At 43.3% G+C, this 26,633-nt stretch overlaps 1 protein-coding gene across 2 annotated transcripts in view; it reads right to left on the bottom strand.

Moving 5' to 3' along the window:
- Positions 1–3,415: 3,415 nt before the first annotated feature.
- Positions 3,416–26,633, bottom strand: part of kcnab1a (potassium voltage-gated channel subfamily A regulatory beta subunit 1a) — a 407,972-nt gene continuing 384,754 nt past the window's right edge. For both annotated transcript variants that reach the window (XM_078563807.1, XM_078563806.1), the window contains 3 exons: positions 11,875–11,995; positions 6,107–6,195; positions 3,416–4,264 (listed from right to left, as the gene is read on the bottom strand). In XM_078563807.1, the coding sequence (XP_078419933.1) occupies positions 4,175–4,264; positions 6,107–6,195; positions 11,875–11,995 (300 nt within the window). In that variant the 3' untranslated portion in view covers positions 3,416–4,174. The remainder of the gene's footprint in view (positions 4,265–6,106; positions 6,196–11,874; positions 11,996–26,633) is intronic.

A 26,633-nucleotide genomic window follows, 5' to 3' on the forward strand; every position in this document is an offset into this window, starting at 1 on the left:
GTTTTTTATTTGCAAGTCTATTACTAGCAGTTTTGCTTTAACTTAAATACATACACGCGCACACACTGGATTTATCAATGTTTCCATAGATGCTGCAAAAGTTATTGAGTTAAACTTATGGTGTCAAACCCAGGCATTGAGTTGAGCCCTAGTGTATATGGTGTGTTGTGCATCTACATATAAGTAGAGTATATGTTGTTTCATACTAAGGAAAATCTGTACACTTGATGCACAAGAAATAATTAAGTATCTGAATACATCCCACTGCACACAGTTCATAATGGTTAGAATGCAAATGAAGAATTCAATAGGAATAATGGTCTAAAAGAATATTACAACTCTCTGCATCTGTGTTACCGTTAAACATTGTTATAATTTTGGGATGGGAAGGATAAAGGAGTGGCAGTATTGATAACAAAAGGAGTATATACATGAAAAGACTAATGTACAGAAAGAAGCTGAGTAAATATGGTTAGGAATCAGATAAAAAGTATTGTATTACTAAGTTTGGAATTGAAGGAGGGAAATGGAGGAGAAATTTTGAACAGATATGGAAAAAGGATGGGGATAACAAAAGTATAAGGCAATTACTGATTATATGGAGATAGCAACAGTAGATCAAAATTGACTATTTCCAATGATTGAGCAGATAACACAGCAATAAGAATTTCTTTATATAGAGCTTTTAATTAAATAACATCCCAAGGTGCTTCAAGCGTTTTATAAAGTAAAATTGGGCATTGAGTCACATAGTGATATTATGGCAAATGGACACAAGAATGGTCAAAGAGGTTTTAAGAAGTATGAAAGAATCACAATTATTACAGTGCACAAGGAGGCTAGTCTACTTGTCGTGTCTGCACTGCTGTCTGAGCAATTCACCCAGTGCCATTCCCTTGCCTTTTCCGTGTAACCCTGCACATTCTTCCTTTCCAGATGATAGTACTCGAAAGGCAATTAGACTATGATTGAAATTGCCTCCATCACATTCAGGCAATGCATTCCAGACCCCAACCACTCATTGCATGAAAACATTCTTCCTCATGTAACTTTTGCTTCTTTTGCCAATTACTTTAAATCTGTATCCTCTCATTCTTGATCCTTTCACGAATGGGAAGTTTCTCCCTATCTGCTCTGCAGAGCCCTCATGATTTTGAATACATCTATCTTTCAGCCTTCTCTGTAAGGAAAACAGTCCCAAATTCTCCAATCTATCTTCACAACTGAAATTCCTCAACCCTAGAATCATTTTTGTAAATCTTTTCTACACTCGTTCCAATGCCTTAATATCTTTCCTAAAGTGTGGCATAAAACTGGACGCAATAATCTAGCTGAGACCAAAGTAGTGTCATACAAGTTCAACATAACCTCCTTGCTCTTGTACTCTATGCCCCTATTAATAAAGCCTAGGATACTGTATGCTTTATTAACCACACTCTCAACCTGTCCTGCCACCTTCAATGACTTATGCATGTATACACCCAGGTCCCTCTGCGCCTGCATCCCTCTTTGTATTGTCTCACCTTGTTCCTATCAAAATGAATCACTTCATATTTCTCTGCACTGAACTTCATCTGCCACTTGTCCTTTGAAGTTCTCCTCAGTTCACAATGCTTCCAAGTTTCATTTCATCTACAAATTTTGAAACTACCCTGTACACCAAGGTCTTGGTCATTAATATACATCAGGAAGAGCAAAGTCCCAACACTGACCCATGAGGAACTCCACTACAAACCTTCTGCCAGCCTGAAAAATATCCATTAACCACTACTGTTTCCTGACAGCCAAGGGAGAGGTCTAGGGAGGGAAGTCACCAAGCATTTCTTCCTGAGATGTTGCACATTTAAAAACACAGGCAATTACTATGGGGAGTATTTTAAAACCTACTAATTTAGAACTTACAAATATATAACATGATATTACCTGACAAGCCAATTAAATTGCTGTGTCATAATTATGTCTGTTGATTAGTCCTGGTTTCTCTCACATGCAGCAACAAATAACTTGTTACGGTAGTGAAACATAATGGTGTGGAATAGTACAAATTAACTCGCACTGTTTGCCTGCACCTAATCAATTTTATTTTTTAAATATTTTAATCAAATCAAATACAGCCTTGTCATTTTTTTAACCATCGAGCGGAAGATATGATCTGTAATTTAAATCTGGTAACTAGTCAGAGTGCATTGTACTCAGATGTGTTTAAGTATGTGAAAATAATAAAGTTCATAAGGGTGTGTTACCTGATCATCTTCCTTCAATTAATGCACCTTTCTATTTTACTTCTCATGATTATCTTTCCACTTTTGCCCTGTGGGTGTGCTGACATTCTTTAAAAACATATTTTCTGCAAATGAAACTGTATAATGTAGATTCTACTAAATGGTTTCTCAAGTAATTTAAAATTATCTTGACTTGTTTTAAAATATGTGAACATAGGAATAGCAATACGTCATTCAGCCCATCGAGCCTATTCCACCACTCAATCAAATCATGATTGATCTATATCTCAATTAATACACTCACCATTGATTCATGTCTTTATACCTTTACCTAATAACATTACATCAATAACATCTACCTTATTCGTGAAAGTTTCAATTGATCCAGTATCCACACCCTTTTGGGGCAAGAATTCCACATTTCCACTACCCTTTGTGTAGAAAAAGTGCTTCCTGATTTCACTCCTGAATGACCTAGTTCTTCTAATTTTAAGATGGACCCCTTACTCTGGGTTCCCCCACCAGAGCATATAGCTTTTCTGCATCTACATATTGAATCTTTTTATCATTTTAAACACCTCAATATAATCACCCTCAAACCCTATAATTCAAGGGAATGCAACCCATTTACGGAACCTGTCCTCATAATTTAACCGTTTAAGGATTGGTATCATTTTGGTGAATATGCAATGTACCCCACTAAAGTCCAAATATCCTCTTTGAGATGCTGTACCTAAAACTGAATGCAATAGACCAGATACAACCTGACAACTGAAACATCGCTTCCTCCACTTTGTATTTCAACCCTCATTATGTAAAGGCCAGCATTCCCTTTTTGAGTACTTTGTGCATGTGTCCATTATTTTTTAATGATTCATGTATCTACACGCTTTGCTCCACCAGAGCTTCTAGTCTCTCACCAGTAAGAAAATATTCTGATTTGTCTTACTTGGATCCAGAGTGGATTACCTCTCACTTCTCACATTGCACAGGTTCTGTCATTGTTTCATCTGCTCACTTAATCTGTCCACGTAACTTTAAACTTTCTGCTTCCTTGAACACAACTTACTGTACCTCCTAAATCAGTGTCACCTGCCGACTTGGAAATGCTGCTCTCCATCATCCAAGTTTCACATACATAGTGAATAGCTGATACAGATCCCTCAGGAACACTATTTGCCAGATTCAGCCAATAAGAGTACATTCCCTTTATTCCTATACTCTCTCCCATCTCCAAACCAATGAAACCATTAAAATTGAACATTTAGGGAACAGAAGGAGTTTATGTTTATAAACCACTCATACAGCAACTGTTGCTTTCTGAAAAAGGCAGCAAGCATTTGTGTATGTCAATGAAAGCCATGTGATTTAACACATGTTTGTAATACATTTACATCGCAGTTTAAGCTTTTACCATTACACACTGACTGTCATAAGTGACTTATATAAATATACTTATTTAGCCCGGAACAGGTTAAAATGAGTATTTTTCGTCAGGATATTTTACAACCTAAAATAAAATATCCCAAATGCATCTTTGGGTTTCAGTTTACTGATGTAAACACATTTAGACTCATGTCCTAAAAAAATCAGCAAGTTCCAGCATAAAGCAAGCCATTACACATACATGCCTGTGGGAAAAATTGCTTAAACTTGGTACTGGAATTAAGATTCCAAAGGTACACAAGCTATGAACTTACTTGTTATTTTTACATTTTAAGCAAAGAGATGAATGTACAGCTCAGTTTGGGTGAGTAGAAAACTCCAGGAACCACTTTAACCTGGGAGATTGTAAATGTGCTTCTGTGTAAGGGTACATCTCTCATTGCATGGGCATGCACCTGTGGGAAGTCAGCAGGAAACAGCTTTAGATTCAGAGCCAGACAGTGGTCCAGCAAGTAAAGAGTGCCACTTTCATCATGCAGTCCCGGTCATTATCATGCAACTTTAAATTAGGATCTGTAGTCCTTCTTGCTTAATGGTTTGTTGCCAAGTATGTTGTCGATCTCATTCACAGTCTGCGTTGTCAACTTTGAGAGAACCTGAAAATTTTCCAAACGTTTCAGTAAGTAACTGAGGAAAGAGATCCTGAAAAATATTTTATCCAATACAGACTAGAGAAGAAACACTTGCTATTTCTATTTATGTACCACCTGTAATGACCTCGGGATATTTCTATGCGTTTTGCATCCAACGAAGTACCTTTGGATGAGTAGATACTGGTCTAATGTAGGAGGTACAGAAGACTATTTTCACACAGTATGATCCTGGAACTACCAATGCAATAATGAACAGAATTACTTTTTAGTGATCTTGATTGAGGGATAAATATTGACCAGGACACTTGGGGAAACCTGTCATGATATAATTTTGAAGATGAGCTGAGATCTTTTATGTCCAGATCAGAAAACAGATGGGCCATGTTTTAACATCTGGTCTGAAGGATGGCACCTCAAAAAGTGCAGCACTCTCTCAATACTGCACTAGAGTGTCAGCCTCAATTTTGCATTCAAGCCTCTGGAGAACCACTTTGAACTCGCAGCCTTCTGACTTGAAGGCATGGGTGCTACGGCTAACACTAGGGTAAGAGAAGCCTCAGGCCTAATGTAAGGTCCTGAAAGAAGCCATGTTGTGATAGATACAACATTAAGTCAGTCTGACGACAGGCTTGATCGATACCAATAAATGGTTCAGAAGTAAAAGACCCAATTCAGACCTAGCTGCCATTCCTCCACAATTCCATTTCATGTATAGATACTTAACGTGTATACTAGGTAATGGATAAAGTGGACTTGACTGAAGCAGTTAATTTTGTGTTGTTTGCCCCACATTAATGCTTCATATTTGATTTAGTTGTTGGTATGCCTATCTTGAAATGGCAACAACTGATAAAGTTCCGGTTATATTATAGTATAGAACTAATGCAACCTCTCCTTAAAGATAAGGCTTTTAGAACATAAGTTAATGGTGGAAAAATGAACAAAATTATAGAAAACTCATACCTCCATGTGGAAAGTATTTTTTATATGCAGAAATTAACTTTACTAATATACAGGAGAGGGACTGGTTTTCGATTTGACTGTGTATTGGATAGGCGGTGGGTGGGGTTTCCTCTCCCAGTGCAATTATTGAGAGACTGCAATTTTGTGGTTGGGCCTCATTAACATTGAAAAAGTCAGTGAGCTGCCAGTGAGTTGAGGTGGCCAATCTTAGGCCTGCAGCAGCATTTTAAAGGGGCAGAGTGGAAGTGTCAGGAGTTAAAGGGAGCAGCATGTTGGTAGGAAAACAACTTGCGCTTATAGCAGCAAGAAAATCATATGTTGGAAAACTTTAGGGCTCAAAACACAGAAGCAATTAGAATAAAAATACTAGACCTGCTTCCACCTTTCCCTATTGCAGCTAAGGATCCCTTTAAGTATCCTGAAAAGTGACCACCTCCCATACTGTACTGCCGACAGATTGTGCCAGGTTAAAAAACTGGTGGTAGTCAAAAATGGTGTTGGGGTCTTAACTGGGTCATTTTACTCCAACTTTAACTATCTTCAAATAATAATAAGGAATAAATTGTAATATTTGTTCGAAGCAAAGTCCAGTACCAAGAGAGAAAAAGAGCATTTCTGAACAAGTGTTTAGTGCTAAAAGTTGTAAAGTGTAAGGATTTTAATGACCACAGTTTATTTCCCTTGTAACAATTGTTGTGACCTGCATTACTTTCTCCTCATGAAGTTTATCAGAGTACTAGCAATCCAATTTCTAAAGGGGCAGGCAGCTTGATCTGTTGATGGATTGCTCTTCCCTGTATTCCTTTATGGGTGTGAGCAATTCTGTTGTAAAGACAGGTTTCTTCTGTATTAAGTTGGTCAGAGCTTTCAATAATAACTTGCCTGTATGGCGCCTAGGTTTTCTGTAAGCTGTTCTGCATTGGAGGCTCCCAGGAGAACTGAACTTACACCCTCATTGCGCAGACACCAAGCTGAAAGAAGTGGAGAATTGCTGAGGGTTAAAAACTACATTAAGTTCACCAACAATTTTGCTAAAATACCACTGCACATTACACAGCAAGACGACAAATATAAAATTATTTTATAAAAGTAAAACACAAGTTAAAATTTTTCATATTAAGATGTTGTATTGGTAGTGCTAATGGGTGGCCTGATGTTATATCGTTAAGAGTATTGAGTTTCAATTCTCTGCATTTGAATTTACTTCTTTCTGCTAGCTTTCTGTGTAACCACCAGATGGAGCACTTTGTCACAGCCAAGATCTTCAGCTTGAAAAGCTGGAAGTAAGATGGCTTCATATTTTCCAAGCAAGTAGCAGTAATGTTAATCGCTTTGGAGAAGTACTCAGCTCAGACCACCATTTTCTCCAGTTTATACTTGTTGCTCTAAAAAGGTTGGAGAGAGAATGCGAGTATAGGGATGCTGGACAGTCTAGGGATGCATAGAAATAATAAAAGTTATAATTTGGGAACAGGCTATTCGGCCCAAGCAGTTTGTGTTGGCGATTAACCTCCAAATAGTATTTACTCATCCTGTAACCATATCCTTTAACCTCATTTCCCCTCATTCACCAATTCAACCTAATCTTGGATGTAACATTGCTTCATCCTCAATTCTGGTACTGAATTTCAAAGGCTCATAACTTTATTTAAAGAAGTTTCTCCTGCTCTCTGTTCTAAATCTCTTACATCTAATATTGTACTTCTGGCCTTTCATCAGCTTTTTTATCTGAGGGGGTCCCTTCAGTATCCAGTGAACCTGTACACCCAATTCTCTGCACTTCCACAGCACCATCACATTTGCATTTAGTGTATAATTAGAGCTATTATTCTTTAGCAAAATGCAACACCTCACATTTAATGACATTGATTTCTACCTTTCACACTTTAGTCCAATCCCCATCTTATCAATATCCTGTTGCAACTTCCTTTACTCCCCAAGATTTAACTGTTTTAGTGTTAACTGCATATGTTAATACCATTCCCTCAGGCGTTTTTCCAAATCAATAATCCACACAGTAAACAGAATTGAACTCTTGAGATATGTGAATAACTGGCCTTATCTGTGATGCTCTATTCTCTTCCTTAAAATCAATTTTCAATCCAGTTTGTTATACTCCCCTTAATCTGATGTCCTTAACTGTCTCTAATTTCAAAAAAGATAAAAACAAAAGATAAAAGCTCTGAAGAGTCAATATGGACTCGAAACGTTAACTCTGTTTTTTCTCTGTCCACAGACGCTGTTAGACCTGCTGAGTTTTTCCAGCATTTTCTGCTTTTGTTTCTAATAATTTCACATGTGGTACCATGCTAATAATCCCTGACAGTCTAGGGGTGGGTGTACACTGATCTCCGACAGTCTAGGGATGAATGTACACTGACCCCCACAGTCTAGAACTGTGTACTCTGACACCCGGCAGTCTAAGAATGGGTACAGCAATCCCTGACTGTTTAGGAGTTAGTGTACACTGATCCCTGACAGTCTAGGGGTGGGTGCACACCGAACCCTGCCAGTCTAGGGGTGGGTGTACATGATCCCCAACAGTCTAGGGGTTGGTCTATATGATCCCTGACCGTCAAGGAGTGGGTGTAAACTGATCCTTGACAGTCCAGGGGTGGGTGTGTACTGACCCCGATAGTCTAGGAGTGGGTGTACACTGATCCTTGACAGTCTAGGGGTGGATTTACACTGATTCCCGACAATTTAGGGGTGGGTGTACACTGATCCCTGACGGCCTAGGAGTGGGTGTACACTGATTCCCGTAGTCTAGAACTGTGTAGTCTGACACCCAACAGTCGAGGAATGGGTGTATACTGATCCCTGACAGTCTAAGAGTGAGTGTACACTGATCCCTGACAATCTAGGGTTGAGTGTACACTGATAGCCACAGTCTAGAACTGTGCACTCTGACACCCAACAGTCCAGGAACGTGTGTACACCGATCACCGACAGTGTAAGGGTGGGTGTACACTGATCCCCGACAGTCTTGGGGTGGGTGTATATGATCCCTGGCAGTCAAGGAGTGGGTGTACAATGATTCCTGACAGTCAGGGAGTGGAGTGTACACTGATCCCTGACAGTCCAGGGGTGGGTGTGCACTGACCCCTGACAGTTGAAGAGTGGGTGTACACTAAGCCCCAACAGTCTAGAGTGGGTGTACACTGATCCCTGACAGTCTAGGGGTAAGTATACACTGATCCCTGACAATTTAGAACTGCGTACTCTGACACCTGACGGTCTATGGGTGGGTGTGTACTGATTCCTGACAGTCTAGGGGTGAGTGTACACTGATCCCTGTAATCTAGAACTGTGTACTCTGACACCCGACAGTATAGAGGTGAATGTACACTGATCCCTGACAATCTAGGGATGGGTGTAGACCAATCCCCGACAGTCTAGGAGCAGGTGTTCACTGATCCTTGACTGCCCAAGAGTGGGTGCACACTGATCCCTGACAGTCTAGGAATGGTTGTACACTGAACTCCGGTTCGATGGGTCCTGAGATGGCTGATATCCTATGTGCGATCTGCAGACTCTGCCACATGTGGGGCAGGTGATGCTTGAAGATTCAGTCAGATGAGGTGTTTGGAGGTTTGTACGCTCTCTTTGACACCTCAGCTTCGCCTCTGCATGTTTCTGAAGAAGTCTCTAGATGTGTTTGATGCCTTCCCAAATAAACCTCCATTTTGGTTGGTCACAAGCCAGCTCGGGCTCCCAAGAGTTGGTGGGCATGTTTATCTCTAAAGCGCTGCCACTGTCCTCCTGGGAGGTTTCTGCTGTGACCAAGTTTCGAGTAGAACAGTTGCTTTGGGGAATGGTGTCAGGTATACGAACAACATATCTTGCCCAGTGAAGCTGGTTTTGACTGAGTGCTTTGGTGCTGGGCAAGTTAGCTTGGGAGTGGATGCTGCTGTTGGACTGCCTTTGTTGCTACCAGCTTTGGAGGATCTTGTGAAGGCACCACTTATGGTACTTCCCCAGTGCTTTGATGTGTCTGCTGTAGGTTGTCCAAGTTTGAAAAGCATATAAGAGCATGGGGATCACTGTTGCCCAGTAAACCATGACCTTAGTCTTTGGTTTGAGATCTGCTCCCCAAATACTCTGTTCCTCAGCCGGGCAAAGGCTGAGCTGCCACTTTGGAGGTGATGGTGAATTTTGTCGTCTATATCTGCCTTCATCGAGAGCAGACTCCCAAGATACGGAAAGTGGTCCACATTTTCCAGGATGTCATCATTAATCTTAATCGATGGCGGGGAGGAGTTGTACTGTGAGAGCTGGTTGGAAGAAGACCTTCATTTTCCAGGTGTTCAATGAAAGGCTTATTTTCTCATGTGCTTTGGAAAAGGAGCCAACAATCACCTGGAGCTCAGCTTCTGAGTGAGCGCACACATAAGTGTCACCTGCATGCTGAAGCTCAATGAGGTTGGAATGATTTTGGCTTTGGGTTGAAGGCAGCATAGGTTGAACAGTTTCCCATCTATTTTGTACATTATCTCCATGCTTGTGGGTAGTTTGCTGGAGGTGAGGTGCCACAATGCAGCGAGGAAAAAGGAGAAGAGGGTAGGTGTATGACAATCTTGTCTGACCTCAGTCTTCACCAAGATAGAGCCTGTGGTGGTTCTGTTGGTGAGGATCATGGCTTGCATGTCATTGTGGTGACAAATTTCTGAGGGCAGCCAAATTTGAGGAGGATACTCCATAAGCCTTTGTGGTTGACAGAGAGAGAGGCTTTTTTGAGGTCAAAAAAGGCCATGTACTGCATTGGTGCTGTTCCAGCATTTATCTGAAATCGGCCATGCTGTGAACATCATGTCTGTGGTGCCTCTCAATGGGTGAAAACTGCGGAAGGAGCTCTTCGGCCATTGCTGGGGGGCAACTGAGGAGGATTCTTGCAATGATCTTCCTAGTGGCAGACAGCAGGGAGACTTCTCTGTAGTTAACAGTTGAACTTGTCTCCGTCCTTAAATACTCCTCATGCTCCTATTGCATATGTGCTACTGATTTTTCATGTCAGGGTGAGTACTGTTGTCAGTTTTTTGGAGGCTGGGTCAGCTTTCTTTTGAGCATAGAAATAGGAGCAGGAGTAGGCTACATTGCCCCTCGGGCCTGCTCTTTCATTCACTAAGATCATGACTGATATTCCACCTCGACTCCACTTTCCCACCCACTCACCTTATCCCTTATTCCCTCAAGCCCAAAAATCTAACGATTTCGGCCTCGAATGTACTCAATCACTGTACATTCACAGCCCTCTGGGGTAGAGAATTCCAAAGGTTCACAACCCTCAGAGAAGAAATTTCTCCTTGTCTCAGTCTTAAATGATTGACCATTTATCCTGAGACTATGCATACTTGTTCTAGACCGCCCAGCATCTTCCTGACAACTGATGTCAGGTTAACTGACCTGTAGTTCCCTTTTTTCTCTCTCCCTCCTTTAGACAATAGCGTTGTTACATTTGCTAACTTCTAATCCACTGGAGTTGTTCTAAATTTAGGGAATTTTGGAAAATGATGGCCAGTGCTTCCACAATGTCTGCAGCTCCCTCTTTTAGAACCCTAGGATGTAGGCAGATCTGGGAAATTGTCAGCTTTTAGTCCCATTAGTTTCTTTAATACTTTTTCTCTACTTATATTATCTTACTATATGCTTTATTAACAGGGGCACTGAGTACAAGAGTAAGGAGATCATGTGAATTTGTATAAGACACTAGTTAGGTCTCATCTGGAGTACTGCGTATAGTTCTGGGCGCCACACTTGAGGAAGGATGTGAAGGCGTTAGAGAGAGTACAGAGGAGATTCACAAGAATGATTCCTGGGATGAAGAACTGTAGATTTGAGGATAGATTAGAGGTTGTGACTATTTTCCCTGGAAAAAAGAAGGCTGAGAGGAGACTTGATAGAGGTATTCAAGATTCTGAGGGATATGGATAGGGTAAATAGTGAGAAACTGTTCCCATTCAAGAGAGCGTCAAGAACTAGAGGTCACAGATTCAAAATAATTGACAAAAGGAGTAACAGTGATGTGAGGAAAACTTTTTTCATCCAGAGAGTGGTTGGAGTCTGGAATGAACTTCTTGAGAAGGTGGTGGAGGCAGGTTCGATTGAGGTATTCAAAAGGGAATTGGATTGCTCCCTGCAAAGAAAGAATGTGCAAAGTTACAGGGAAAAGGCAGGGCAGTGGGACTAGGTAGAATGTTTCTGAGAGAGTCAGTGCAAACTTGATGGGCCAAATGGCCTCCTTCTGCATTGTAAAGATTCTGTGAACTCCTACTTGCAAGACCTGCCACTCACAGTATGCAGAGGCCAATCAATCCCTTCCCTAGCACTAGCATCAGCAAAGAGTGAATCGAGTAATCCAATCTGGTACATAGGCAGCCAAACTGAGTTAGAAGCAGCATCAGGGAGAGGGCCCGATCTGCACCAATGTTTGTTGATACTGGTCATTGTTGACATGTGTAAGGCTAATAGAAGGTATTTGTTTGATCACTTAATCACGGTCAAGCTGAAGCTTACGATTCAACCCTGGGACCTTAGTTTTGGGGTCAAACAACTAGAACAGATTTCACTTGATGCCATTGCTTATAGTTTGCCACTTTGATTCAGAGTGGCAGTAGCTATGTTATTTCTGGATCTTCTGGAACTGTTCTCACCTATTGCTAACTGCGGTAGCGTGCAGCTCAGTCGCTCCACAATTGGAGTGAGATCCTTCAGTTTTGCCTGCTGTCTCCTTCCTTCTTCGCTGATAATTTTGTCCTTCAGCCACTGGTAACACTGAAAACAGAGCACAATCTTAGCATCACTATGATTTTATTGAATATTTTCAATAATTCGATAATTTGTTTCATTACAATAGTGGCTGCATATCAGAAATAATCTATTGGCCATGAAACACTTCCAGACATCCTGAGAATCCAATAAAACATTACATAAATGCGTGTTCTTATTTAGATGATTTAATCAATATATTCTTTGCAAATTACTTGGACAATGTATGTATCTGGACGTCAGTAAATCTTTTAAGTGTTTTAATGGTTCATTACATGTCAAATATTTCTGATGCCAACGCCCTACAGAACACATAACAATTTTATATAGTATTGTGTATTATGTACATTTTTTTACAAACTTCTGTTTTTAAACTTGCCGTGACACTGAACACAAACCATGTTCTCTGTAACATTATAATGTACATGCAAGGTGCCATTTCCTCATTCCAGCCACAAAGCTTGACTGGCTCTTTTGATCATTTTTACAGATTTGTGTATTTACTAGTGTCTTACACAAATTGTTGTGCCTCCTTATCCTGATATTTGACACAAAAACCCCTGTTGGCTGCAGAGACTGTAATGGTGAATATTTTATGGTGTTATCAGTGTAACAGGAACATGTCTGAAGATTGCAGGAGTTTGCATTTGATGCGGAGAGGCCTTCAATCAGTAGTTCAAGGATGTGAAATTCCTGATAATGGGGCAAGCGCCCATAGCTAGGTGCAGCAGTTATCAGCTGAAGTATTAGCCACACAGCAGCCAATAGGACCCTGAGGAATGGCAGTTTCTGGGATCATCACTTGTCATGTGCTGGAGTCTTTCATGCTGAAGAGACAGAAGCTGATTGTAGCCTGCAGTACCTGAATAAATCAAGAAGGACATTGACTTTCATTACTAGGATAGCTGCAGAGAAGATGGAGACCATCAAGGGAGTTACAATTGAAGGATAGACCGAGTGCTCACAGTAGAATTGTGGTAGAGTAAGAAAAGGGAGTAAAGTCAAACTGTTGGCAAATCAGCCCTCTTATAGGAACTGAAACTGACTGAGATTAAGAGAAATGCATTACAGAACCGATCTGTTGTATAGTCCAGAAGAAAGAGCACAAAGCTAATGAGCGGGTGTAACCAAAGAATATCAACATCTGTGGTTCAGTTTGCATACAAAAGTGCTGGACAGGTCGAGGGAGGACTGGTGCTGGTATCTGTACTCGTGTTGACTGCAACTTTCATTGAAGTGTGTCACAATCGTTGTGTCATATGATCGCTAATGAATGTTATCTTAAATTACGGTGGGCCTAATGCCCTGCACTTCCTGAGGGGTTAAGAGGCTGCTTGTTAGTGAGTAGGAATTCACAAATATGTATAAATATATTATATAAAGTAACAGTTGAATTGAAGTGGGTAATATGCAATACTAGGGGGAGTTAATATAAATTGCAAGAGGAAAGTTTGATATAAGACTGCATAATGCATTTCATTTTCAATGGAGTCTCATTCAGTGAAATAAAAGTTGACATTAGTGCAGTGTGAGTCACATCGTATCATAGCATTGCAGTTTGATGCACTCGTGGGTTCTTGTTATCCAGGAATTTGACAGTCATCAGGAGAGGCAATGGCGTAGTGGTATCTTCGATGGACTAGTAATCCAGAGACTCAGGGGACCCGCATTCAAATCCTGCCATGGCAGATGGTGGAATGTGAATTCAATAAAAATCTGAAATTAAAAGTCTAATGATGACCATGGAACCATTGTCAATCATTGTAAAAACACATCTGGTTCACTAATGCCCTTTAGGGAAGGAAATCTGTCACCCTTACCTGGCCTGGCCTACACGTGACTCCAGACCCACAACAATGTAGTTGACTCTTGAATGCCCTCTGAAATAGCCTAGCAAGCTACTGAGTTGTATCAAACCACTATGAACTCGCAAAAAAAGAATGAAACCGATCGGACCACCCGGCATCGGCCTAGGCACTGGAAACGACAACGACAGCTCTGTCGACCCTGTGAGACAGCTCTCCCCCCAGAATACATTCTGCACCCTCGCCACCCTCAGTGCTTCCTCCTTGGAGGTGTTGAGCATGGAGGAGCACTGATTCATCAGCTGAGGGAGGGCGGTATGTGGTGATCAGCAGGAGGCTTCCTTGGCTATGTTTGACCTAATGCCATGAGACTTCATGGGGAGACTTCAATGTCCATTACCAAGAGTGGCTCGGTAGCACCACCACAGACCGAGCTGGCCGAGTCCTAAATGACATAGCTGCTGGACTGTGTCTGCAGCAGGTGGTGAAGGAACCAACAAGAGGGAAAAACATGCTTGACCTCATCCTCGCCAACCTGCCTGCCGTGATGCATTTGCCCTTAACAGTATCAGTAGGAGTGACCACTGCACAGTTGTCGTGGAGACGAAGTCCCGCCTTCACATTGAGGATACCCTCCATCATGTTGTGTGGCACTACCACCGTGCTAAATGGGATAGATTTCAAACAGATCTAGCAATTCAAGGCTGGGCATCCACGAGGCACTGTGGGCCATCAGCAGCAGCAGAATTGTACCTGAACACAATCTATAACCTCGTGGTCCGGCATATCCCCTACCATACCATTACCTTCAAGCCAGGGGATCAACCCTGGTTCAATGAAGAGTGCAGGAGGGCATGCCAGGAACAGCACCAGGCATACCTACAAATGAGGTGTCAATCTGATGAAGCTATAACACAGGACTACTTGCATGTCAAACAATACAAGCAGCAAGTGATAGACAGAGCTAAGTGGTTCCACAGCCAATGGATCAGATCTAAACTCTGCAGTCCTGCCACATCCAGTCGTGAATGATGGTGGACAATTAAACAATTCAATGGAGGAGGAGGCTCCACAAATATCCCCATCCTCAATGATGGAGAAGCTCAGCACACCAGTGCAAAAGATAAGACTGAAACATTTGCTACAATTTTCAGCCAGAAGTACTGAGTGGATAATCCATCTGGGCCTCCTCCGGAGGTCCCCAGCATCACAGATGCCAGTCTTCAGTCAATTCAATTCACTCCATGTGATATCAAGAAACGGCTGAAGGCACTGGATACTGCAAAGGCTATGGGCCCTGACAATATTCTGGCAATAGTACTGAACTTGTGCTCCAGAACTTGCCACGCTGCTAGCCAAGTTGTTCCAGTACAGAAAAACACTGGCACCTACCTGGTTATGTGGAAAATTGCCCAGGTATGTCCTGTACACAAAAAGCAGGACAAATCCAACCTGGCCAATTACTGCCCCATCGGTCTACTCTTGATCATCAGTAAAGTAATGGAAGGGGTCATCAACAGTGCTATCAAGTGGCACTTACTTGGCAATAACCTACTTATTGATGCCCAGTTTGGGTTCTGCCAGGACTACTCAGCTCCAGACCTCGTTACAGCCTTGACTCAAACATGGACAAAAGAGCTGAACTCCCTAGGTGGGGCGAGAATGACTGCCCTTGACATCAAGGCCATATTTGACCAAATGTGGCATCAAGGAGCCCTAGCAAAACAGGAGTCAATGGGAATCAGGGGGAAAACTCTGCTGGTTGGAGTCATACCTAGCACAAAGGAAGTTGGTTGCGGTTGTTGGAGGTCAGTCATCTCAGCTCCAAGACATCATTGCAGGAGTTCCTCAGGGTAGTGTCCTCAGCCCAACCATCTTCAGCTGCTTCATCAATGACCTTCCTGCCATCATAAGGCCAGAAGTGGGTATGTTCGCTGATGATTGCACAATGTTCAGCACCATTCGCGACTCCTCACTTACTGAAGCAGTCCATGTCCAAATGCAGCAAGACCTGGACAATATCCAGGCTTGGACTGACAAGTGGCAAGTAACACTTGCGCCACACAAGTGTCAAGTAATGACCACCTCCAACAAGAGAGAGAGTCCAACCATCGCCCCTTGACTTTCAATGGCATTACCATCATTGAATCCCCCACTATCAACATCTGGGGGTTACCATTGACCAGAAACTGAACTGGACTAGCAATATCAGCACTGTGGCTACAAGAGCAGGTCAGAAGCTAGGGATCGTGTGACGAGTAACTCACCTCCTGACTCCTCGATGCCAAAAAAAGCCTGTCCACCATCTACAAGACACAAGTCAGGAGTGTGATGGAATACTCCCCACTTGCCTGGATGAGTGCAGCTCCAGCAATACTCAAGAAGCTTGACACCATCCAGGACAAAGCTGCCTGCTTGATTGGCACCACATCCACAAACATTCACTCCCTCTACCACCGACACAAAGTAACAGCAGTGTGTTCCATTTACAAGAACTGCAAAGAGGCATTAAAGTCAATGGACTGCCTGAGAGTGTGGTGGAGCCAGATCCATTTACATGGACTGCTTCAGTAACTGAGGAGTCGCGAATGGTGCTGAACATTGTGCAATCATCAGCGAACATCCCCACTTCTGACCTTATGATGGAAGGAAGGTCATTGATGAAGCAGCTGAAGATGGTTGGGCTGAGGAATTCACCAAGGCTCCTTTGACAACACTTTCCAAACCCATGACTACCACCATCTAGAAGGACAAGGGCAGCAGTTAGTTGGGAATACCACCACCTGGAAGTTCTCCTCCAAGTCACTCACCATCCTGACTTGGAAATATATCACCATTCCTTCACTGTCGCTGGGTCAAAATCCTGGAACTCCCTTCCTAACAGCACTGTGGGTGTACCTGCACCACATGAACTGCAGCAGTTCAAGAAGGCAGCTCACCACCACCTTCTCAAGGGCAACTAGGAATGGGCAATAAATGCTGGCCCAGCCAGCAAAGCCCACATCCCCCGAATGAATAAAAAAGATCTTTGCTGCTGATTTTCACAATACAATAAATTCTGCTTCCCTAATTACTGAGCATATCCATTAAGTTTTTCCATATACTTAGAAAGCCTCAGTCTTGATCTTTGGTTTCTCCTACGTTAGTTAATCTTGGTGTGCCAGAGTGGTGTATGTGCGATAATTGACCATAGGACCTCTAAATTATAGAATGGTTACGGCACAGAAGGAAGCCATTTTGTCTGTCATGTCCATTTCAGCTCTCTGCAAGAGCAACTCAGCTAGACCCACTCCCAGACCCTTACCCTGTTGCCCTGCAACTTTTTTCCCTTCAGGGCTTATCCAACTCCCTTTTGAAAGCCACAATTGAATCTGGCTCCACCACAATCTCAGGCAGTCCATTGACTTTAATGCCTCTTTGCAGTTGAATAGTTTGCTGAAACTCAGCGTCAAAGCTCATATATGAAGAATAGGCATTTGTGTGAAGTACTGGAAAGCAATTAGCACCAGTGGGACAGTAGTCTAATGAAGAGACAATGTCCGCAACAAGGGGTTGCACAGTTTCAATATTTTTGCTGATATGAGTGCTATTTTGATTCCATTGGGGGTGCATGCACATGGTTGGTGCTAGCCATGCCAGCCACCATTTTGGTAAGAGTGTTGGTGCAGGGAATGTGCACCGGAAGAATGTGGATAGGCAGATCGTGATGTCAATCAACATGTAATACTTGTTTGACACTATGCTGCTTTTTTTGTCCTCAACTGTCCAGCTTAACCACCACCTTCTCACGCAACTGAATATGCATTCAGCAGCAAGAAGGATCACCATCAATGTGATTTAAAGAGATCATCAACTACTTTCAAATTAGTTGCGGCTTGATTCCTACTGGCAGTTGCCGAGTTTGTAGAACTGGTTGATGGTTTGCACTGTCATTTAAAGTTGCTGAATTCTACAGTTAATGGTGTGGCATGCACTGAAGGACCTTCTCCTGACTTTAAGGATTCTACTTCTGACTCTGTGCCTCCAGATTGGGAATACACAACTATCTCCATATTCATCGATGAGTGTGCACATCCATCGTCATCTTCAAAATGTACGGACAACCATCATCATCATGATTCTGAGAGTATGACTGTGTCAGGCTGTTGCTTGACTAGTCTGTGACATGGGTCTCCCAATTTTGGCACAAGCCCCCAGATGTTAGGAAGGGGGACTTTGCTGGGTCAGCAGGGTGTGTTGTGCTGCTGTCGTTTCCAGTGCCTAAGATGAGGCCAGGTGGTCTGTCTGGTTTTATTCCTTTTTGACTTTTCTGTAGTGGTTTGGCACAACTGAGTGGATTGTAGGTCTTTTCAGAGAATCCTTTTATTAACTGGGCAGTTGAGATTGTGGCTATAAAATAGCACCATAAAATATTGAGATACCAGTGGTGGAAAATAATCATATTTTTGTGTGATGACTGAAAAGACCAGGCATCCAAATTTGCAACCATGGTGAATATCCTGAGAGCTTTTTCACTTTGCCACTAGTTTCAGTAGATGTTTGGTGAGTCCTTTTCACATGGACCTCTGGCAAATTTGCAGAGGAGAAAAAAGCTCTGAGGAAATCCATCCCCTTTGTTTACAACACATTTAAGCAGGATGTTAGTTTTATAAATGTGGGAGATTTATGGTGGGTGTAATTTAAGTTTAGAGTTTGCAGTGTGAAAGTTGACTCTTGTGCTTTGATCATATGCACTCTAATTATGAGATGAGCATGCAATTTAACTATTGAGCCAGGAACTGCTTTGACAGTGTGGGAAAAGTTACTGGGTACAGACTGTGACAATGTGCAATATATTGGAGTTGTCAGTTTCTTAACATTTTCCCTGGGTCATTTTTTTTTAACTCCCTTCCTAACGGCACTGTGAATGTACCGACATGACAGGGACAGCAGCGGTTCAAGGAGGCAGCTCACCACCACCTTCTTAAGGGCAATTAGGGATGGGCAATAAATGCTGGCCTAGCCAGTGATGCCCACATCCTGTAAATGAATTTAAAAAATAATAAAATGTTCATTTTCTTTACTGTTGCACAAAAAATTGAGATATTCCAGACTCTGAGTTAATATTTGAGGCTGCTGGTACAATGTTGTGTTCCCTATTTTAATTTTCAGATTCACTCTAAACTATGTTAGTATTTTTCTTTTGAGGTGCTCATTTTGCACGCTTGTCCATTTATTTATCAGTTCCCTCTTTAATTGGGTGTCTATGGACAGAACAGTAACTTGAAGCAATGGAAGTTGAGATTTAAACTTTTCAGGGGAAGCGTCATGCTGTTACTTAGCCATTTAATTGATTGTTTTGCGGGGGTAAGATTAATGTGAATAAATTATTTTTATTGACCCATAAATTTGAGTCTTGTTACTCAAATCCATTTACGGTATTTTTAAGAAGAAGAAATCAGCTGTAAATAAGAAGTGGACTAAATTGCGTAGTTGGTATTTGTTTTTGTAGTCTATTGGAGAGAATGGCGAAAAATTTGGCCTCAAAAGAGAGGGCATGGAAGAATATATGCAAGTAAAATCAAAGAGAACCCAAAGGTATTTTATCAATACATTTTATCAATAATAAGGAAAGAGTAGGACCCATAATTGACCAAGGAGGTAACTTATGTTTGGAGGCAGAGGATGTGGGTATGGTTCTTAATGAATTATTTGTGTCTGTCATCACAAAAGAGGGGGACAATGCAGACCTTGTAGTTAAGGAGGAGGAGTGTTGAAGTATTGAATATGATAGACATAGAGAAAGAGGAAGTATTAAGGGGCTTTGCATCCTTGAAAATGAATAAATCACCAGGGCCGGATGAAATATGACCCAAGCTGTTAAAAGAAGCCAGGGAGGAAATTGAAAAGGGTCTAACCATCGTTTTCCGATCCTCATGGGATACAGCTGAGACAGGTGTTGTTGGAGGCCTGCTAACTTTGTACTTTTGTTTAATAAGAGAGCGAGAGATAGACCGAATAATCACAGGCCAGTCAGTCTGACCTCGGTAGTGGGGAAATTATTGGAATCAATTGAGGGATAGGATAAACTGTCATTTAGAAAGACATGAGTTTGTTAAGGGAATGTTGTGTTTAACTAATCTGATTTAATTTTTGAAGTAATAAGGAGGATTGAGGGTGGTGCAGTTGTTGTGGTCTACATGGATTTTAGCAAGGCTTTTAACAAAATCTCATATAAAAGCCCATGGGATCCAGGGGAATGTAGCAAGCTGGATACAAAATTGGCTCAGTGGCAAGAAACAAAGGGTAATTGTTGATGGATATCTTTGTGACTGGAAGACCATTTCCAGTGAGGTTCCGCAGGGCCCAGTGCTAGGTCCCCTGCTTTTTGTGGTTTATATTAATGATTTGGGTGTAAATGTAGGGGGAATGATCCAGAAGTTTGCAAAGAGCACAATAATTGGCTGCGCGGTTGATAGTAAGGAGGATAGCTGTGGACTGCAGGAAGATATCAATGGATTGGTCAGGTGGACAGAAAAGTGGCAAATGGAATTCAACCCAGAGAAGTGTGAGGTGATGCATTTGGAGAGTTCTATCAAGTCAAAGGATTACACAATAAATTGGAGGATACTGAGAAGTGTAGATGAAGTGTGGGACCTTGGAGTGAATGTCCACAGCTCCCCAAGGTAGCAGGACAGGTTGATAAAGTGGTTAAGGAGGCATACGGAATCTTTTCATTTATTAGCCAGGGCATAGAATACAAGAACAGGGAGGTTATGCTGGAACTATATAAAACATTAGTTAGGCCACAATTTGAGTACTGGTCACCTCATTACAAAAGGATGTAATTGCATTAGAGAGGGTACAGAGGAGATTTACGAGGATTTGCTAGGACTGGAAACTTGCAGCTATGAGGAAAGATTGGATAGGCAAGGGTTGTTCTCCTTGAAACAGAGGCGACTCTGGGGAGATTTGATTGAGATGTACAAAATTGTGACGGGCCTGGATAGAGTGGATGGGAATGGCCTATTTACTTTCGCAAAGAGGTCAGTGACTAGGGGGCATAGATTTAAAGTGATTGGCAGTAAGACTAGAGAGAGGATGAGGAAAAGTTTTTCTCCCCCACAGGGTTGTGGGGGGTCTAGAACTCACCTCCTGAAAGGGTAGTAGAGGCAGAAACCCTCAACTCATTTAAAAGGTGTCTGGATATGCACCTTAAATGTCGTAACCAGCCGGGCTACGGACTAAATGCTGGGATTCAGCTGGCTTGTTATTTGGTTGGCACAGACACAGTGGGCCAAGTGGCCTCTTTCTGTACCATAAACTTTCTATGATTCTATGACTCTACTTAGACCACTTGCTCCAAGACATTGGTGTAGTAGTTTGTATCCCCCTTGTCCTGCAGCTTTACAGAGAGAACAAGCAGAGCAACACAGAGAAGGACAAGTTGTTTAAAGAGGGAAGAGGGGAAGGGGAGAAGGACTCTCAGCAGGAGACCATATCTGTTCACGGTCTTCAGTGAGCAATTCTCCTCAAGCAACCTCAGCAAGGAACAGTGTGTCAGACATCTCCACTTCACTAAGAATGCCATCATTAAATCTGCCACCTGTTGCAGCAAGAATTGCACCTCAGAGCAAGGCAAGGAGAGCATTGCCAGGGTGGCTACATTGACCATGGCAATGAAGTTTTATGCATTGGGATCCTTCCAAGCAGGTATGGGTATCATCTGACCGTCTGCAATCCACTGTTACATAAGGGAGGTCACTGAGGTTCTGTACGCAAAGAGAGCTGAACATACTTCATTCCCTCTTGCCAGATAGAAGCAGGTGGAACACAAACACACCTTCTGCAGGATTACAGCTCCTCCAAGGTATGGAGCACCGTTAACTGTATACATGTCACTTTGTGGGCGTGACATGTCTAGTCAGTGATTCAACACAACCGGATGGGATTCTGCTTCCTCAATGCCTAGCTAGTATGTGACCAAATGCAGTAAATCATGCAGGTCAATGCCACGTATCCTAGCAGCAGTCATGATGCCTTTATTCTATTCCAGAGCACTGTACCATCAGCATGAAAAACTAGAGGGTGGCTATTGGGTAACAAAGACTATCTGCTGACCACCTGGCTTATGACTACGATGCACAACCCGCAAGCCGGCATGCATATAAGGAAAATCATGCTGCCACATGAAATATGTTCAAGTAGATCATTGTGGTGCTTAAACTGACGAGGAGGAGGCAACCAAAATACCGATTTCTGGCCGGGCTGTCCATAATCAATTCAGTTGACTGCAGTGAATGCAACTCAATTCCCCATTCTACAAATATCTCACCTCTCACCTTCCCTCTGTTACTGATCATCACAGTGTCTTCTTGGCTACAATGTTGAAATAAAAGCCACAATAAAACTAAACCATTCAAACTTGCATAATCCCTTGATGGTTGGTGGAAGATTGCTGACTTTCGGTGGGGGAGACTGCAGGTGGTCCTGGGGGATGTCCTCGAGCAGCTTTGGCCCTAGAAGGCCCAACTTCAGACTGCACTACCATGGGCATGGGCAGCAACAGTCTGAGTTGACTGGCTGACAAGCAACAGCAAGGGAACTGGCAGAATGGTAGTGATGGGAGGACAAATGCTGTCATCCCAAGAGAAAACAATATGTTTATCCCCAAGCCGCTCCCATGGAGTAGCACTTCAACAATCCCAGAAATGTGCTGAAGGAGCACAGAATGTGGAAAAACTGAGATCCAGCAGCTGTGATAGCAATAGTCTGAGCTTGTGTCACAGACAGGTTGAGCTTACATGACTTGGCTGATCTTCCACTGCAGACACTGGGCGGCTTCTGCTTGTGCTACAATGGAAACTGAGCCAGCAGCCATCAGACACTGCACCACAATCAGGTCTGCAAGTGTTCTCATGGAGTTGCCCATCACTTGCACCTTGGAAAGGACAAGCTCCAAGTTCTGCACAATACCATCTGCCAAACTGGAGCCAGATTCTTCCATGATCCTTGACAGTGACAGTAGGATATGCGGCAGGCCTGCTGTCTCAGTTTCTATTGTAGCGCAAGCAGAATGAGGTATGACGGGTATATGTTTCAGTACATATACCCGTCAGCCTTCTCCTGTAGGCTGCCAGTGAAGTCCTTATCTGAGCCCACTAGAGTAGAACTTGTATGTGCCTCTCCCTGCAGTGACCCTTGCAGCGACCCTTGTCCCTGTCCTGGTTGCAGGCCACTTGTGTTACCAAATGCAGATTTTGCCTTTAAATGCCTATCTAAAGTGTGTGCATTTCCAATTATAATTGCTTCACCACCAGTGGCTGTGCCTTTAGTTGCCTAGGCCCCAAGCTCTGGAATTCCCTCCCTTCATTTCTCCGCCTCTCTACCTTGCTTTCCTCCTTTAAGACACTTCTTAAGACACTTGCTCCTCTTCACCATGGACGTCCAATCCCTCTACACCTCCATCCCCCACCGGGATGGTCTGATGGCTCTCCGCTTCTTCCTCGAACAGAGGTCCAAACAATCCCCATCTACCACTACTCTCCTCCGTCTGGCTGAACTTGTTCTCATACTGAACAATTTCTCCTTAAACTCCTCTCACTTCCTCCAAATAAAAGGTGTGGCTATGGGTACCCGCATGGGCCTCAGTTATGCCTGTCTCTTTATGGGGTATGTGGAACATTCCTTGTTCCAGTCCTGCTCTGGCCCCCTCCTACAACTCTTTCTCCGGTACATCAATGACTGCTTCGGTGCCGCTTCATGCTCTCGTCTGGACCTGGAAAAATTTTATTAATTTTGCTTCCAATTTCCACCCCTCCATCATTTTCACATGGTCCATCTCTGACGCTTCCCTTCCCTTCCTTGACCTCTCTGTCTCAATTTCTGATGATAGACTGTCCACCAATATCCATTACAAGCCTACCGACTCCCACAGCTACCTCGACTACAGCTCCTCACACCCCACTTCCTGTAAGGACTCCATCCCATTCTCTCAGTTCCTTCGCTTCCGTCGCATCTGTTCTGATGATGCCACTTTCAAAAACAGTTCCTCTGACATGTCTTCCTTCTTCCTTAACCAACGTTTTCCACCCATGGTGGTTGACAGGGCCCTCAACCGTGTCCGGCCCATCTCCTGCGCATCCGCCCTCACACCTTCCTCTCCCTCCCAGAACCATGATAGGGTCCCTTTTGTCCTCACTTATCACTCCACCAGCCACCGCATTCAAAGGATCATCCTCCGCCATTTCCACCAACTCCAGACTGATGCCACCACCAAACACATCTTCCCTTCACCCCACCCTGGCGGCATTCCGCAGGAATCGTTCCCTCCGGGACACCCTGGTCCACTCCTCCATCTCCCCCTACACCTCAACCCCCTCCCACGGCACCTTCTCATGCAACCACAGAGGATGCAACACCTGCCCCTTTACTTCCCCTCTCCTCACCATCCAAGGGCCCAAACACTCCTTTCAAGTGAAGCAGCATTTCACTTGCACTTCCCTCAATTTAGTCTACTGCATTCGTTGCTCCCAATGCGGTTTCCTCTACATTGGAGAGACCAAACGCAGACTGGGTGACCGCTTTGCAGAACACCTTTGGTCTGTCCGCAAGCGTGACCCAGACCTCCCTGTCGCTTGCCATTTCAACACTCCACCCTGCTCTCATGCTCACATGTCCATTCTTGGCCTGATGCATTGTTCCAGTGAAGCTCAAAGCAAACTGAAGGAACAGCACCTCATCTTCCGACTAGGCACTTTACAGCCTTCTGGACTGAATATTGAGTTCAACAATTTTAGATCATGAACTCTCTCCTCCATCCCCACCCCCTTTCCGACCCACCCTTTTTTTTCCCCCAATAATGTATATAGATTTTTCTTTCCCACCTATTTCCATTATTTCTAAATGTATTTCCATCCATTGTTTTATCTCTACCTTTCAGCCTATTTCGATCCCTTCCCTTCACCCCACCCCACCCCCACTAGGGCTATCTGTACCTTGCTTGTCCTGCTTTCTACCCTTAATTAGCACATTCCTTAGATAATATCATCACCTTCAACACCTCTTTGTCCTTTTGTCTATGACATCTTTTGGCTATCTCCACCTATCACTGGCCCTCTATCCAGCTCTACCTGCCCCACACCCCCTTAAACCAGCTTATATTTCACCTCTTTTCTATTTTTCCTTAGTTCTGTTGAACAGTCATACGGACTCAAAACGTTACCTGTTTTCCTCTCCGCAGATGCTGCCAGACCTGCTGAGCTTTTCTAGGCATTTTTATTTTTGTTTTGGATTTCTAGCATCCGCAGTTTTTTGCTTTTTACTTCTTAAAATATCCCTCTTTGACCAAGTTTTTGGTCATGTAACCTAATATCTCCTTATGTGGCTCAGTGTCATACTTTGTGTTATAATGCACTGGGGCGTTTCATTAAAGGCATTATACAAAACTAAGTTGTTGTTGTATAAGCAATGTTAATATCTGAGTTGGTGTCTACGAAAGTGAGAGCAAGTGACAGTATTTTTTCATCACCACCATCTTACTTCTCATGCACATCCACCATTGCCTGGCCAGGTGACTGTTCCTGGGTATGCGTAAGTAGAAAGGCACAAGGGCAGGGTTGCTGTGAGAGGATGTGGCAAGGGATGGGGGGAAATTTGTGGAATGAAGAGGAAGTGGGATATGAGAAAGTGGATTATGTATGATGACACTGTTACCTTCGATGGGTTCAGCCCTGATACAGGCCATGATCTCAGTCATGGCTACTCCAATGACATAGAGCACAATCTCCTCCCTGGGTGGAAGTATATGCAGCTGTGCTGGTAGTGTGCTGCTGCCTGTGGTTTTGTACCACCTTGTCTTGCAATAGAGAGGGAAGTGTATAAGTGAGTATGGTGCAATCTGTTTGGTTGTGTGGCTGTCATGGTGGATAGCTGGCACTGTGTAAAAGCTGTGAGGTGTAAATGTGGGGTCTGCAGCAGCACAATGCAGTGTGTAAGGGCGAGGTGAAATTATGAATGTGATGTGTGAATCGTGATTGATAGAGATTATTGGTAGGTGAGTGATGAATTGAGCAGTGTCTGAGGCCAGTAATTTTTATTATTGGTTATCTCTCGCTAGCGAGGATGATCGTCTTCCATGGTTCCGAAGATGGCTGATGTGGCCTATTCAGGATCTGCAGGCTTTTAGGCATGTAGGGCATTTGTTGTCATGTGGGATGTCTGGTCGTTTATTATCAGTTCGGGTCATGGCATGTTCTTATTGCTGCATTCGCTTTTCCTCTTCATTTTATCATTGTTGGGTCTCAAATGCTGGGATCCTTCCCACAGACTCTGCCATCACCTGGTTCGGTCCAAGGCGGTGCTCTCCCAGGAGCTGATGTCATCGGCCGGGAATTTTCTGCTCCCATTTGCGGCAGGCATTATGGCAGGCGGGGAGTGGAAATTTGGCAGAAATTGGTTTCACACCGGTGTCAAAGCACAGCGGGGTCATCCGATGGTTTTTGCCAAAGTGGAACGCAAATCCCCTTGGAGGCCGGCATGAAACTGATTTACATCACATTAGCAGGATGCAAAAGTAAGGCCCAACCAGAATTGTCCCCCCATGCCCAATTAATCATTACATCAGTGGGAAAACACGCTGGTCCAGAACACGTCTGGACCAGCGTGACGTGCAAAAGTCGGGATTTACCTTTAGGGCTTGCTCAGATCAGAAGATGATGATGCTGGAGGCCTACGGCTACCAGACCCTGGAGGAACATGTGCATCGCATGCTGGGTGGATCCTCATGCACATGGCTCTGCTGCGAAGCAGCTCTCAGAAGGTGGGAGGTCTCTACACAGCAGCTTCGACTTCGCTGAGGC

Source organism: Cetorhinus maximus, chromosome 19 (genome assembly GCF_964194155.1).
Source record: "Cetorhinus maximus chromosome 19, sCetMax3.hap1.1, whole genome shotgun sequence".
NCBI lineage: Eukaryota > Metazoa > Chordata > Chondrichthyes > Lamniformes > Cetorhinidae > Cetorhinus > Cetorhinus maximus.